The sequence below is a fragment of the Podarcis melisellensis genome, assembly GCF_964234715.1.
Source record: "Podarcis melisellensis genome assembly, chromosome: 9".
NCBI lineage: Eukaryota > Metazoa > Chordata > Lepidosauria > Squamata > Lacertidae > Podarcis > Podarcis melisellensis.
Window position 1 is genome coordinate 10481942 of NC_138541.1, and position 14323 is coordinate 10496264.

General features: G+C 47.0%; 1 protein-coding gene across 2 annotated transcripts in view; it reads right to left on the bottom strand.

Moving 5' to 3' along the window:
* The window catches only part of CCNI (cyclin I), a 54361-nt gene that overhangs the window by 6151 nt on the left and 33887 nt on the right, over positions 1-14323 (bottom strand). For both annotated transcript variants that reach the window (XM_081925220.1, XM_081925221.1), the window contains exons 3-4: positions 2367-2501; positions 362-436 (exon numbers count right to left, since the gene is read on the bottom strand). In XM_081925220.1, the coding sequence (XP_081781346.1) occupies positions 362-436; positions 2367-2501 (210 nt within the window). The remainder of the gene's footprint in view (positions 1-361; positions 437-2366; positions 2502-14323) is intronic.

Consider the following 14323-nt stretch of genomic DNA (forward strand, 5'->3'; position numbering starts at 1 on the left):
GGCAGAGGGCCTACTCGGTGGTGGCGCCTGCTCTGTGGAACGCTCTCCCATCAGATGTCAAGGAAATAAACAACTATCAGACTTTTAGAAGACATCTGAAGGCAGCACAAGAAATAGCGGGCACTTCAACCTTTATCTGCCAGTTGGCTCAGGGTGCCAACCCCACACAACCCCGTGGGGCGAATGCAGGAGAGGCACCCGCCACCCCATCCTTATACCCACAGGGTGCCCACAACAATCAAAGTCGCGCCGTTCTCACTACTGCTTTGGCAAGGCAGCCCTGACTGCAAGCGTGTCACGACAGCTTTCCGAAGCGGGTGGCGCAATGCAAACGTGGTGGCTCTGGCCCCCCTGCACTTACCTCATCTTCCTCAATGGTCTTGGCAGCGAGGAAGAAGCAGCTGATTGCAATACAGTTCAAGTACTTTGGACGGGCCTAGGAGAGAGAGGAGAGGAAGAGCTAAGGAGCGGCATCTCCGGAGGGCCAGCTGGCAAGAGCAGCAGGGGGAGAGGCTGTGGTTCAATAGCAGGAAGCCTGCCTGGCAAGCAGAAGGCGCCCTGTTCAATGCCCAGCAGCATCCCTGCCTGGAACTGAGGAGCAGCTTGCCACTCTGTGCCAAGAATACTGAGCTAATGGTCTGACTCGGTATAAGGGAGCTTGCTGACCAGGAGGCTAGCTATGTTAGAGGAGATTGAGAGGAGATATGTTAGCCACCTTCAAATATCTCAAGGGATATGAGATGGAAGACGGAGCAAGCTTGCTTTCTCCTGCTCCAGAAGGCAGGTCCAGTTCTAGGTGCCACAATCTAAGAAGGATATTGACAAGCTAGAACGTGTGCAGAGGAAAGCAACCAAGATGATCAAAAGTCTGGGGAACCAAGCCTTATGAGGAATGGAAAAGAGGAGGCTGAGAGGAGATAGGATAACCATATTCAAATATCTAAAGGGTTGTCACATGGAAGATGGGGTAAGCTTGTTTTCTCCTGCTCCAGAGGGCAGGTCCAGTTCTAGGTGCCACAATCTAAGAAGGATATTGACAAGCTAGAATGTGTGCAGAAGAGGGCGACCAAGGTGATCAAGGGTCTGGGAACCAAGCCTAATAATAATAATAATAATAATAATAATAATAATAATAATAATAATAATTTTTTATTTATAACCCATCATCCCCGGCCAGAGCCGGGCTCAGGGCAGCTAACACCAGTAAAATTACAATAAAAACATAATGGGGGAAACAATTTAAAATGCAGCCTCGTTTTAATAGCCCATAGATCAAAACCATAAGGGGAGGGAAACATAAGGGTCAGACTGAGTCCAAACCAAAGGCCAGGCGGAACAGCTCTGTCTTGCAGGCCCTGAGGAAAGATGTCAAGGGCCTGCAAGACAGAGCTGTTCCGCCTGGCCGCTTGTGACAGAGCGTTCCACCAAGTCGGGGCCAGTACTGAAAAGGCCCTGGCCCTAGTTGGGACCAATCTAACCACCATGTGACTTGGGACCTCCAAAATGTTGTCATTTGTGGACCTTAAAGTCCTCCGCGGGGCATACCAGGAGAGGCGGTCTCGTAGGTACGTGGGTCCTAGGCCACACAGGGCTTTAAAGGTCAAAACCAGCATCTTAAACCTCACCCTGTACTCCACTGGGAGCCAGTGCAGTTGGTAAAGGAACAGTTGAGGGAGCTGGGTATGTTTAGTCTGGAAAAGAGGAGACCGAGAGGAGATATGATAGCCATCTTCAAATATCTCCTACTCTGGAGGGTATGACTCGAACCAATGGCTTCAAATTACAAGAAAGGAGATTCCGACTAAACACCAGGAAGAACTTTCTGACTGTAAGAGCTGATGGACAGTGGAACGGTCTCCCTTGGGAGATGGTGGACTCTCCTTCCTTGGAGGTTTTTAAGCAGAAGTTGGGTGGCCATCTGTCATGGATGCTTCAGCTGAGATCCCTGCATTACAAGGGGTTGGATTAGATTATCCTTGGGGTCCCGACCAACTCTACAATTCTATGTTCCTAGTTAGGACAGATGTTGCCTACCGCAGGTCTAACTCTGTGATAGCTGATAATGTTTATTGGTTTTATGTTGCAGACATAAAAAAGGCCTGGTTGATAAATACTTTAAATAAAACCAATAAACTTCTTCCTTTAAACACAAACTGGTTGTTTTTATTTTTTATTTTTTGCTTCAGCTTGCCCACATAGGAGACAGGGCTGAGGGCACGGAGATCAAGGATTTGGTCTTTGAGCAGAAGGAAAACTGCTGCATGAAAAGATCTCACAGGGGCCAAGTCCGGGAGATGGAAGAAGGAGAAAACAAAATGGCTTTTTCGAACAGATTGTTCCCAAGATCCCGATGGTCAAATATTTACCTTCACGGCAGCTAAAAACCTGTCCAAGAGACTGACAGCTAGGGCCAACGTTTCTGGGTAAAGGTGGAACTGGAACTTGAGTTTGACCATCCACTGAACCACTTCGTCCCGCTGGGTTGGAGTAATGCCCACATCCTGTAGAGAGCAAGGGGAGGGAAGACAACACAAAACACCAGTGAGAACATCAAATACCTCCCAGCACATCTACAAAGAAGGTAGAAAAAAACTCCATAATATCAGAATATGAAGGCTACCCAAGAGGCAACTCCAGACATTACAGAACTCCAGCACAGAATGGAAAAAACAGCAAACAATTAATGTGGAGATTCTCACAAGACTTTCAGATGTTGTCTATTATATCCCTGGAAGGTTAAGGGTTCGGAAATGGACAGGGCCTCAAATTGTGGAGGGCGACAGAGCTGAACTCCACATCACTTGGGTGCTGCTTTTACAAGTCAAAATGCTGAGGTCTTTCAAACACCGCTGCGGGAGGGAGCGATACTCCTGCCCAATTCTCCCTCCAAAATCAAGGGACTTAAAATTGCTTTGGAAGGGAGTTCTCAATGGCACCAGCTCACCTATGGAAGCTCCCCGCTCCAGCGGAAGCTGGTCTTCTCCCCACCACAGCAATGTTTAAGAGGAGGCCCAAGACCTTTTCATTTGCCCAGGCTTTGGGACCATAAGGAAAAATTATTTTCTGGGTGCAGTTTGATTGCTAGTAGGTTCTTGTTGCACTTTTATGACTTTTGTCTTAAATCTTGCATGGCCCTTTTGTTTATTCTTGTCATTAGTCACCCATGTGGTCCAAACTGGAGCAGGGGGGGGGCGGGAGGATGTAAAAGTTTTACAGAAAGAAAGAAAGGAAGGAAGGAAGGAAGGAAGGAAGGAAGGAAGGAAGGAAGGAAGGAAGGAAGGAAGGAAGGAAGGAACTAATAACAATAATAAGAAGAATGCACTTTCACGAAGTATTTGGTTGGAGCGTCCCCGAAATCAAAATGCCATTTATTCATTTCATTTCGAAAGATTTACAGCCCACTAAGTCGTGAAACTCTCTAAGCAGTGTGCTTTAATAAAATTATCTATAAGACACAGTTAAAAAGCTTGTTTTAAAGAAACAAGGCTATGTAAGATAATTATCAGTGAAACACGGAAAAAATCAGAAAGCCTTTTGAAACTAAGAAAGATAACGAAATTATATATCTGGGTAGGCTTGCTGACACTTGTTTTCATGTTAAGTTCATTAAAGACAAGAGATGTGCAATCTTGAGAAAATGCATTTCAGATATGGTTTACAGGTTATTTGTAAAAAAAGAAACAGTGCTCCCATGAAAACCCGCAGAGGGACAGAGCAGCCAGCCAGCTTTTCCATAAATCTCATCTGACGGCAAGGCTGTGACCTCCGGCTTGCATTAATTTCGGTCCAAAAGCTTCCATTATTGCTATTTATCTGGGGTAACCGGAGGAGCTTCCCTTCTGAGCCGGGACTGAGAAAAGAACTGGCTGCGTCAGCAGAAGAAAGGAGGGGAAAACGAGAGCATGGATCAGCTTCAGGTCTCCCAAGGAAACTGCAGTTAAGCAGCAGGTAACTTATATGGCTGGGCTTTTCTTTGAAAGAACAACCGCTATTGTTACGAAAGTAATTCCTTGGCACGGCTCTCGAGGACTCCTTGTCCCAGAGTGTGATGCCCTTTGGAGAGATTCCCAATTCCGCAGCCACCTCTGAGACAGCTCAGGTTTCCACCTCCATTACAACGGACCCCAAACCTGAAGCACCAGTTATTCTCTTCTTTAGCTGGTTTCTAAAACACCTTCCTGGATTGCAAAAGGGGAACCTCTGTAACTGCATGACCGCTTGGCCCTGAAATAATTATTATGCCTTAACTGTACCACTGTGATAATACCCACAACAGCCACCACTCGTAAACCCTGCTGCGAGTCACTGTGTTATGACTTGCCTTAAACCAGTCACTACCTCAACCGCCCATTTAGGATAAAGGTAAAGGGACCCCCTCCGGGTCATGTGGCCAGCATGACTAAGCCGCTTCTGGCAAACCAGAGCAGCGCACAGAAATGCCATTTACCTTCCCGCCACAGTGGTACCTATTTATCTATTTGTACTCTGACATGCTTTTGAACTGCTAGGTTGGCAGGAGCAGGGACCGAGCAACAGGAGCTCACCCCTTCACGGAGATTCGAACTGCCGACCTTCTGATTGACAAGTCCTAGGCTCTGTGGTTTAACCCACAGCGCCACCCGTGTCCCCCATTTAGGATAGGTGGGTATTGATTTGATTGTTTAATTTGTTAAATCTGTATACCCGCCCTTCGTACGAAGATCACAGGACGGTTCACAATAGAGAAATGCAAAATGAAAACACCTAATGTTGTATGATGAAGGTGCCAGGAGGGCCTCCCTGGGGAGAGCATTCCACAAACGGGGAGCACCACAGAAAAGGCCCTTTCTCGTGTTGCTGCCCTCTGGACTTCACATGGAAATAGCACACGAAAAAGGACCTCAGATGACAATTGCATAGTTGGTTCCCACAGGGAGAGGTGGGAAGTATTGTGTTCCTAAACTATTTAAGGCTTTATAGTTCAAAACCAGCACTTTGAACTGGGCCCATGCTTTGCAGTCGGCATGCAAGCCATGACAAGATCAAAGGGGTACAGCCCCCTGCTCTGTGCCTTCCTTCTGCATGGTTGTATAAATCGGGTCCAGAGGGAGATGGAAAATAATGGGTGGGCATGACCTCCTTGACAAGAAGGAAGGGGGCCAGTACAGTGGTACCTCTGGTTGCGAACGGGATCTGTTCCAGAGCCCCGTTCGCAACCTGAAAGGGAACATATGGTATGATATGATACAATACGATATCTTTATTGTCACTGTCCCATACGGAACAATGAGATTGAAAAACTACATAAAACATTGAAAACCCCCTAAAAACTCTGAAACCCCGTTTGAAAATACAATATACTATAGAGACTCCTTATGCTGCGTTTAGAACCAGAATTGCATTTGCGTAGAAACTGTTTCTCAGGCGGCTAGTCCTGGCCTTTATAACCCTATACCTTCTTCCAGAAGGCAGAAGCTGAAAGAGATCATTTCCGGGGTGCGTACTATCCTGCGCTATCTCTGCAGCTTTCTTATGGCACCTGACAGCATAGATTTGATCCAAGGTGGGAAGGGTGCACCCAATTATTCTCTCTGCAGTCTTTACAACCCTGGACAGCATTGGTTTTTCCCTGGCCGTGCAGCTCCCAAACCACACACACAGACAATAAGTTAACACACTCTCCACAGTGCAATGGTAAAATGTAACCCGTAAAAAACATAACCCGTGTCTGTGCACGCACGGGCCGCGATTCGCCGTTCCTATGCATGCGCATAACGACATTCTGCGTTATGCGCAAGTGGCGAAACCCAGAAGTAACCCTTTCCGTTACTTCCGGGTCGCAGCCTGAAAAAACGTATCATGAAGCAAAAGTAACAAGATGTATGACTGTACAGAGAGACAGGCCCACTGGGCACACCATGCTCAATGCCTCAATAAAGGGGCCAAACCCATGGAGCTGATGGGAGTTGTAGTCCGAACGGGAGTTGTAGTTCTACAGGAACCAGGCTGCAGCACTTGGGAGGGCAGCTGTCCTGCCTGAGCTCTTGACTTGGAAGGAAGGACTAGGTGCTAAGGAAGGACTAAGTTCTCCTCTAGCTGAAGAACCACCCGAACGTTTCACTGGAAAGTTACGGCCAGGGCGGAGGAGACTCTCAGGGTTTGCGACGATGTGGGGAGTGGAAAATTTGAGTCCTTTACACCGTTTACACCCACACTTCCTGCAATTACACAGTGCTGTGGGAGGAGCGGAGTTTCAAGCCTATGAATGCAAGTTCTTCCCACTGTGAACATGGTCCCATTCTGTTTGTGCCCAAAGACTTGGCCTTCTGGAATATTTGCATTCAGCTGCCTGGCATCTGTGGAAAAGTCCTGCTCCCTCAGGTGATTTCTAAGGAACCTGCAGAGCCAGAGTGTTGGCTGGAGCAGCCAGATGAGTGTCAAATGTGCTTTACTTAACTGTCTGTGACCAAGAGATCTTGGCAGGGCCAGAGAAGGGAATGCTTGAGAAGGAAGCAGCAGCCACTGTAGGGGCTACATAGTTTTAGGGAGCAGGATTCGGCACTACAGTGGTACCTCAGGTTACATACGCTTCAGGTTACAGAGTCCGCTAACCCAGAAATAGTGCTTCAGGTTAAGAACTTTGCTTCAGGATGAGAACAGAAATCGTGCTCCAGCAGCGCGGCGGCAGCAGGAGGCCCCATTAGCTAAAGTGGTGCTTCAGGTTAAGAACAGTTTCAGGTTAAGTACGGACTTCTGGAACGAATTAAGTACTTAACCTGAGGTACCACTGTATGCATCTAATGCACTACAATGCTAATTTAAAACACCCCGGGTTTCTCCCCCAAAGAACCCTGGGAGCTGTGGTTTGTTACGGGTACCGAGAGTTGTTAAAAAAAACCCTATTCCCCCTCACAGAACTAAAGTTCCCAGGACTGTGGAAGACTACTCCAATATACGATTCACTTCTACATGCACCAAGATTGAAAGACACGGCATTACCCCTATGGAAGAACGGCTGATAAAATTACTGGTCTTGGCTGAGATGGCTAAGCTGACGTGTCCAATTAGATAGAAATCATTTGTTTAGGTGTGGAAATTTCTTACGGACTTTTTGCGTGAAAGGGAAAAAAGGACTTGTAATATCTGGATTTGAAGATTGAAAAAAAATACTGGTTTATAGAAGACAGAATGGCTGGATCTTAAAGAAGGAGTAGCTTATGTAGCTGCAGAGAGTCCTTTTATTTTACTGTTTCTTTAGGTTTTTCTTTCTTTTCTCTGGCTTTCTCCTTCCTTAGATTTCTCCTTTTTTGTATTTTCTACCTTCCTTTTTTAAGATTAAGTAGCTGTTTTATCTCAGTATGTTATAAAAAAAGGTGCTTTGTAATGGGTATGTATTTCTGTATATCTTTGAATTAAGTATCAATACATAAACATAATAATAAAAAGCACAATTCCCAGGGTGGTTTTAACAACCCAGAGTTGCACAAGTGGAAGTTTTCTGCCCCAGCAGAACAGCGGCGCTGGATACGACGCAGAGCTCTGTGGAGTCTGATATTAACTGCTTTCAGCCAGGGACTGTGACCTAAACAGAGTGTGCTGCACTGTCCTTAGCTCATGAATGGAGGCGAGGAAATGAACGATTAAAGAACACAGCATGTCACTCCTGCAAAGCAACCTCCAAGTCAGTTTACAGCCTGGTCCAAACTAAGTGCTTAGGACAGAGTGTAATGTCAACTGAATACCCCCCACAAACCATGAGATAATGTTAAGAGAATCACATGGTTTGTGCTAGTGAACAATGGTCAGCACACCCTGTCCTTAGAAGTACTGGTTTTTGGACCAGACGCCATCCACATAAACATGTAGGCAGGTTTCACGAAGGTCAACATTTGAGATGCCAATGTTGGTTCGGCCATAAGTTTGGGGAGATCTCCTGCCTGGTCAGAGGAAGGGATAAATGAGCTAGTATAGGAAGGGGAAATGGTTCCCTTTCAACATGGGAAAGGTTAACTGTAGGTAAAGGTTAAAAAAAAGAATTAAGGTGCTGGAGGAGACTCTTGAGAGTCCCATGGACTGCAAGAAGATCAAACCTCTCCATTCTGAAGGAAATCAGCCCTGAGTGCTCACTGGAAGGACAGATCGTGAAGCTGAGGCTCCAATACTTTGGCCACCTCATGAGAAGAGAAGACTCCCTGGGAAAGACCCTGATGTTGGGAAAGATTGAGGGCACAAGGAGAAGAGGAGGACAGAGGACGAGATGGTTGGACAGTGTTTTTGAAGCTACCAGCATGAGTTTGACCAAACTGCAGGAGGCAGTGGAAGACAGAAGTGCCTGGCGTGCTCTGGTCCATGGGCTCATGAAGAGTCGGACATGACTAAACAACTAAACAACAACAACAAAGGTAAAAAGGTAAAGGACCCCGGACAGTTAAGTCTAGTCAAAGGTGACTATGGGGTTGCAGCGCTCATCTCGCTTTTCAGGCCCAGGGAGCCGGTGTTTGTCCACAGACAGCTTTCCAGGTCATGCGGCCAGCAGGACTAAACCACTTCTGGCACAACGGGACACCGTGACGGAAACCAGAGTGCCCAGAAACACCGTCTACCTTCCCGCCGGAGCGGTACCTCTTTATCTACTTGCACTAGCATGCTTTCGAACTGCTAGGTTCGCAGGAGCTGGGACAGAGCCAACGGGAGCTCACCCCGTTGCGGGGATTCGAACAGCCAACCTTCCGATCGGCAAGCCCAAGAGGCTCAGTGGTTTAGACCACAGCGCCACCCGCTGCACCCAGGCATCAGCTACACCTGAGCAGGTCTAGTGGGGAGGAAGAAGGAACCTCAAGGAAGTTGTAAGAGTTAGCATGGCAGGCTTGTCCCGATATCTCTGCTTTCAGCTGTACCATCCACACAGATCCTCGGGGAAACGGCTGTAGTTCAGTGGTAGAGTCTTTGTTTTGCAAGCAAAAGGTTCCAAGTTTGATCCCTGGCACCTCCAGTTGGGGCTTGGGACGATTCCTGCCTGGGACCCAGGAGACCTCAGTGCATCCTGTATCTCCTTATCTGAACTTTTCAACGTCTCGGCTAAAATAACTGAACATAGGAACCTGGTGCCCGGAACACGGCCCCCCAGAATACCATCGCAAAACAAAATGACACAGAGGGTTGCATCTGACTAAGTCACACTCAAGAGCAAGCCCACTGAAAACAAGTTAGTCAAGTCCATTTACTACAAATGGGTCTACTTGGAGCAGGACTCGCAATGTCAGCAGGGAGGAGGAGGAGCACAGGTAGAAGAAGACATTGGATGTGGATCACAGGAGTATTACATGCATCAGTTGTGCCCCTATTATTAACTGATGTGCTGCCCAATGGCCAAGATGGCGTCCATTTACAAGTATAAAACTAATTACGAAAAATGCAGACCCACCCACACGCAGCCTAAATAAAATGCACGATTAAAAAAACCCATCCAAACATTAAAATAAACTGCCAGAATTAAAATGTGCAATTAAACAAGCCCTATCCTGTCTCTCTCGCTCACACACACCCAAAACAAATGCAGATAATGGTTAAATTTTGTTTTTGGGAGATGGATGCTTTGGGTCCATAGGAGCATTTTAAAAAAACCAAACGCCTAATCATACATATATACTCTCAGAGAACATCCTACATAATTACAGTAAGGCAAAAGAAGTTTAAGGTTGGATACTGTCCCGAAACTTGTTATTCCAGAACATCACAAACAGAATTTGTTTCTCTGGAAGTTTGTTCGCCTGCTTTTCGTTATATGTTTCTTTAATAGCACCTGTTTTTATCTTTCTTTTATAGCACATTAGTTTAGACAGTTGTGATATTCCAAATTATATTAAAGCATTCAGAGACTGTAGGAGGACTGCTACCCCACCCATTAGCAAGTACCGTACTTTTCCGTCTATAAGATGCCCCCATGTATAAGACGCCCCCCTATTTGGGGAGGGGCTCAAATTTAAGAAAATGGGGAGAGATGGCACAGAGTTGTTGAGCTTTTTTGGGGGGGGATGTCCACTGCTATTAAGAAAATTGGGGGGGGGTGCGCTGAACCGAATATCACTCACCCAACTGGCAAATGCTAACAGTCGCAAGCGACACAAGCCTAATTGCAGCAGCCAATCAAAAGCAGGGATTGCCACATCCGCTAATAACCCACCCATTTGACAAAGCAGCAGCCAATCCAAGCAGCCCTTGCAGCAGACACCATCCACCCACCCAATCACTAGATCCTGCTTGCGGGTGCAAAAAATTGCCCGTCCCCTCTGCACCACCCATGTATAAGACGACCCCCTCCCCCCCATTTTTTTCTTTATTTTGTAGTAAAAAAAAAAACACCCAGGTATAATGCATGGAAAAGTACGGTATACAGATCCTGGCAGAAAAGCAAGTGCACACCTATAATTGAATTCCATAAGTAAAACTCAATGCTGGCTCCCATCATCATGGGCATGTTGGAAAATGCCCTGATGGTGCCCCTGCCACCCCAAACTCTGAGCGTCCTCCAATATGCACAGCTCTGAAAAAGGCATTTCCCTTCTTCTCCAGTGTGCCTCAGCGACAGATATCAAATGATATATGCACACTAATCTTCTCGCATAACACAGCAAGAAGCGTGAAACATCGTAGAGCTAAACTACATATTTATTTACACGCTATGTACGGACAAAGGAATCATGGTGTCCTCTATCCCCAGCTCCGAGAGAACACAGGACAGAGTAAAAGCAAAAGTACAGTCCAAAAGAGATAAGGCTGTCTTCCGTTCCCACGCTCTTCCCAGACAGGCATATGAATTACACCCATCACATCTGCTGCACCGGAGGCATGAAATACTAACAGAGCATGCAGCCATTTCCCTGATTAGGTTTCTAACGCTGAACCACACAGGTCACTTGGTCAGCACAGGAACGTAGGCCAGCTGCCTTAATCCAACCCACACCATTTGGTCCTTTTAGCTTAGCATTTGACACTGTGGCTCTCCAGGGTTTCAGACGGGGAATATTCCCATCCCAACTTGGGAGATGCTGGAGGATGAAGCTGGGACTTCAGGCAGGCAGAATAGATGCTCCACCACTAATCTATGGCCCAAGCTACAGCCTTCCCCGCTATGGTGAAATCTATTGTACAGTGGTACCTCGGGTTAAGTACTTAATTCGTTCCGGAGGTTCATTCTTAACCTGAAACTGTTCTTAACCTGAAGCACCAATTTAACTATGGGGCCTCCCGCAGCGGCCACTGCGCCGCTGGAGCATGATTTCTGTTCTTATCCTGAAGCAAAGTTCTTAACCTGAAGCACTATTTCTGGGTTTCTGTAACCTGAAGCATATGTAACCTGAAGCGTATGTAACCCGAGGTACCACTGTATTTCTATTTAAATTATAGCAATTATTTATAAATATGCGCGCACACACACACACACACTATCCCCCTTTTCTTGGAGGGGATTATTATGCATTTCCTGTTCTGAACGCACCCACCACACCAGCCTGAGGAAGAGCAGAATTTCACCCTGCATAAGATTACATAACTATAACCAGGTTTGTGCAGTCTGGGCTGCGGGGAGGTTAAAAGGGTTTCAAGCTGCTTAAAGGATGAGCTTGAGCATATAGCAAAGGTGGCACGGATCCAGAAACGGGACTTTGCAAAACCGTTTTTGCATTTCCAAGTGCCCCCATCTGGCTCTCGGCAAAAGCCGGGTTTGCACTAAACCAGATGGCTCAGCAGCTGCAAAAAATAAAAAAATAAAAATGTTTTCAGGATTGCCCCGGGGTGAAAAGCCCCCAATCGTACTCACTGTGCACCCCCTCCACCCAAATCACCCAGTCAGCTGACCCTCTTGCAGCCCGACTCTGAACCAGCTGCAGATTCTGAAACCTTTTCAAAGGCAGCCCCATGTACAGTAATCTAGACAGGAGGCTTCCAAACCATAGGTGCTTCCACACATGCCTTAAGTACGCACACCTAAGACCAAGAAAGGGAGATGTTCTGACCAGCAGTTCCGCAGCCTGGGTACCCCACTTCCTGTACTAACCCCCCTCTGTGTTAATTGCTACCCCATTTTTTAAAAAAATGAACAGTTGGAACCCGACGCAAGTCCTCCTTCATCTCAGGGATTGTCGTTTTAACAGCTGCCTCAGAGACCCTTGGCCCTTCCTGCCACCCAGGCTCCTTAGATCCGCACCAGCGGGGCCCGGAAATCCAGGATAATCCGTGGTATGTCTGTTATGCTGGTGGCAATCCCTGCACGCTGTCCGGATGCCAGCACACAGGAAACCTGCCTGGGCCTTGAGCCAAGGTGAGAGCTTCTTCAAGAACAGCTATGCCAAAGGGGAGAAGGCGGCTGGCTGGCTAACTAGCTCCCAATCACCCATATTCATTCTCCAGTACAGTCATACCTCGGGTTACAGACCCTTCCGGTTGCGTTTTTACAGGTTACAGACCCGCCGAAACCCGGAAGTAGCGGAACAGGTTACTTCCAGGTTTCGGGGGTCGCGCATGCTCAGAAGCGCTAAATCACGCTTTGTGCATGTGCAGAAGTGCCGAATCTCAACCCGCGCGTGCACAGATGTGGCGCTGCGGGTTGCGAACGCTGCAGGTTGCAAACGTGCATCGGATCGCGTTCACAACTCGAGCGTCCACTGTGTCTAATGCAGGCTTGCAAATAAAAACAATACAGTGGCCCCTCGGGTTAACTACTTTATTCGTTCCGGAGGTCCGTTCTTAACCTGAAACTGTTCTTAACCTGAAGCACCACTTTAGCTAATGGGGCCTCCTGCTGCCGCCATGCCACCGTAGCACGATTTCTGTTCTCATCCTGGAGCAAAGTTCTTAACCCGAGGTACTATTTCTGGGTTAGCGGAGTCTGTAACCTGAAGCGTATGTAACCTGAAGCGTATGTAACCCGAGGTACCACTGTACAACACACGGACACCTGGTCACCAATGGCAAGTCAAGATCTCCTCCAGGCAACCGGTTAGAATTCTCTTTCTATCTTTCTTGTTTAGGTCTTGGGATTTTCCACACATACCGAATACAGTGGTAGCTTCGGTTACGTAACCCTCTGGTTACGTAAACTTCAGGACACAAAAGCGGTAAACCCGGAAGTATTTTACTGGGTTTCACTGCACACGCACGCACAGAAGCGGTCCTCAGCTTGCGGAAACCAGGGGAAACAACTGGACCACCAGAACGGATCCTGTCCGCAACCAGAGGTACCACTGTAGAAGTATGTTCTGGGAAAGTGATTTGCTTGCACTTGTGGTGAACGAGTTTCATTCAGGTGGTCCTGAACGGTGTGTCTGTGGATTTGTGTTTGAAGATGGGCAGTAGCCCATCCACCGCATTAAATAATTTGTATTGATTTTCACTTGTCTTTTGATCGCTTGCTTAACTTCCTTACACTACATTTCGTAGTTATTACAAACTGAATTCTGTGGAAATGGAATTCAAACCAGAACACAACTGTTGCTGGCATCTGTCTGAAGTAGTGTGCACAGTTCTGGATGCCACAATTTCAGAAAGATATTGACAAGCAGGAACATGTGCAGAGGAAAGCAACCAAGATAATCAAAGGTCTGGGGAACCAAACTTTATGAGAAATGGTTGAGCCTGGAAAAGAGGAGACTGAGGGGAGATAGGATAACCATCTTCAAATATCTACAGGGCTGTCACATGGAAGATGGAGCAAGCTTGTTTTCTCCTCCTCTAGAGGACAGGTCCAGTTCTAGGCGCCACAACCTAAGAAGGATATTAACAAGCTAGAACGTGTGCAGAGCAGGGCGACCATGTTGATCAAGGGTCTGGAAACCAAGCCTTATGAGGAACAGTTGAAGGAGCTAAGTATGTTTAGCCTGGAAAAGAGGAGATCATAGAATCATAGAGTTGGAAGAGACCACAAGGGCCATCGAGTCCAACCCCCTGCCAAGCAGGAAACACCATCACAGCACTCCTGACATATGGTTGTCAAGCCTCTGCATAAAGACCTCCAAAGAAGGAGACTCCACCACACTCCTTGACAGCAAATTCCACTGTCAAACAGCTCTTACTGTCAGGAAGTTCTTCCTAATGTTTAGGTGGAATCTTCTTTCTTGTAGTTTGGATCCACTGCTCCGTGTCCGCTTCTCTGGAGCAGCAGAAAACAACCTTTCTCCCTCCTCTATGTGACATCCTTTTATATATTTGAACATGGCTATCATATCACCCCTTAACCTCCTCTTCTCCAGGCTAAACATGCCCAGCTCCCTTAGCCGTTCCTCATAAGGCATCGTTTCCAGGCCTTTGATATGATAGTCATCTTCAAATATCTAAAGGGCTATTACAT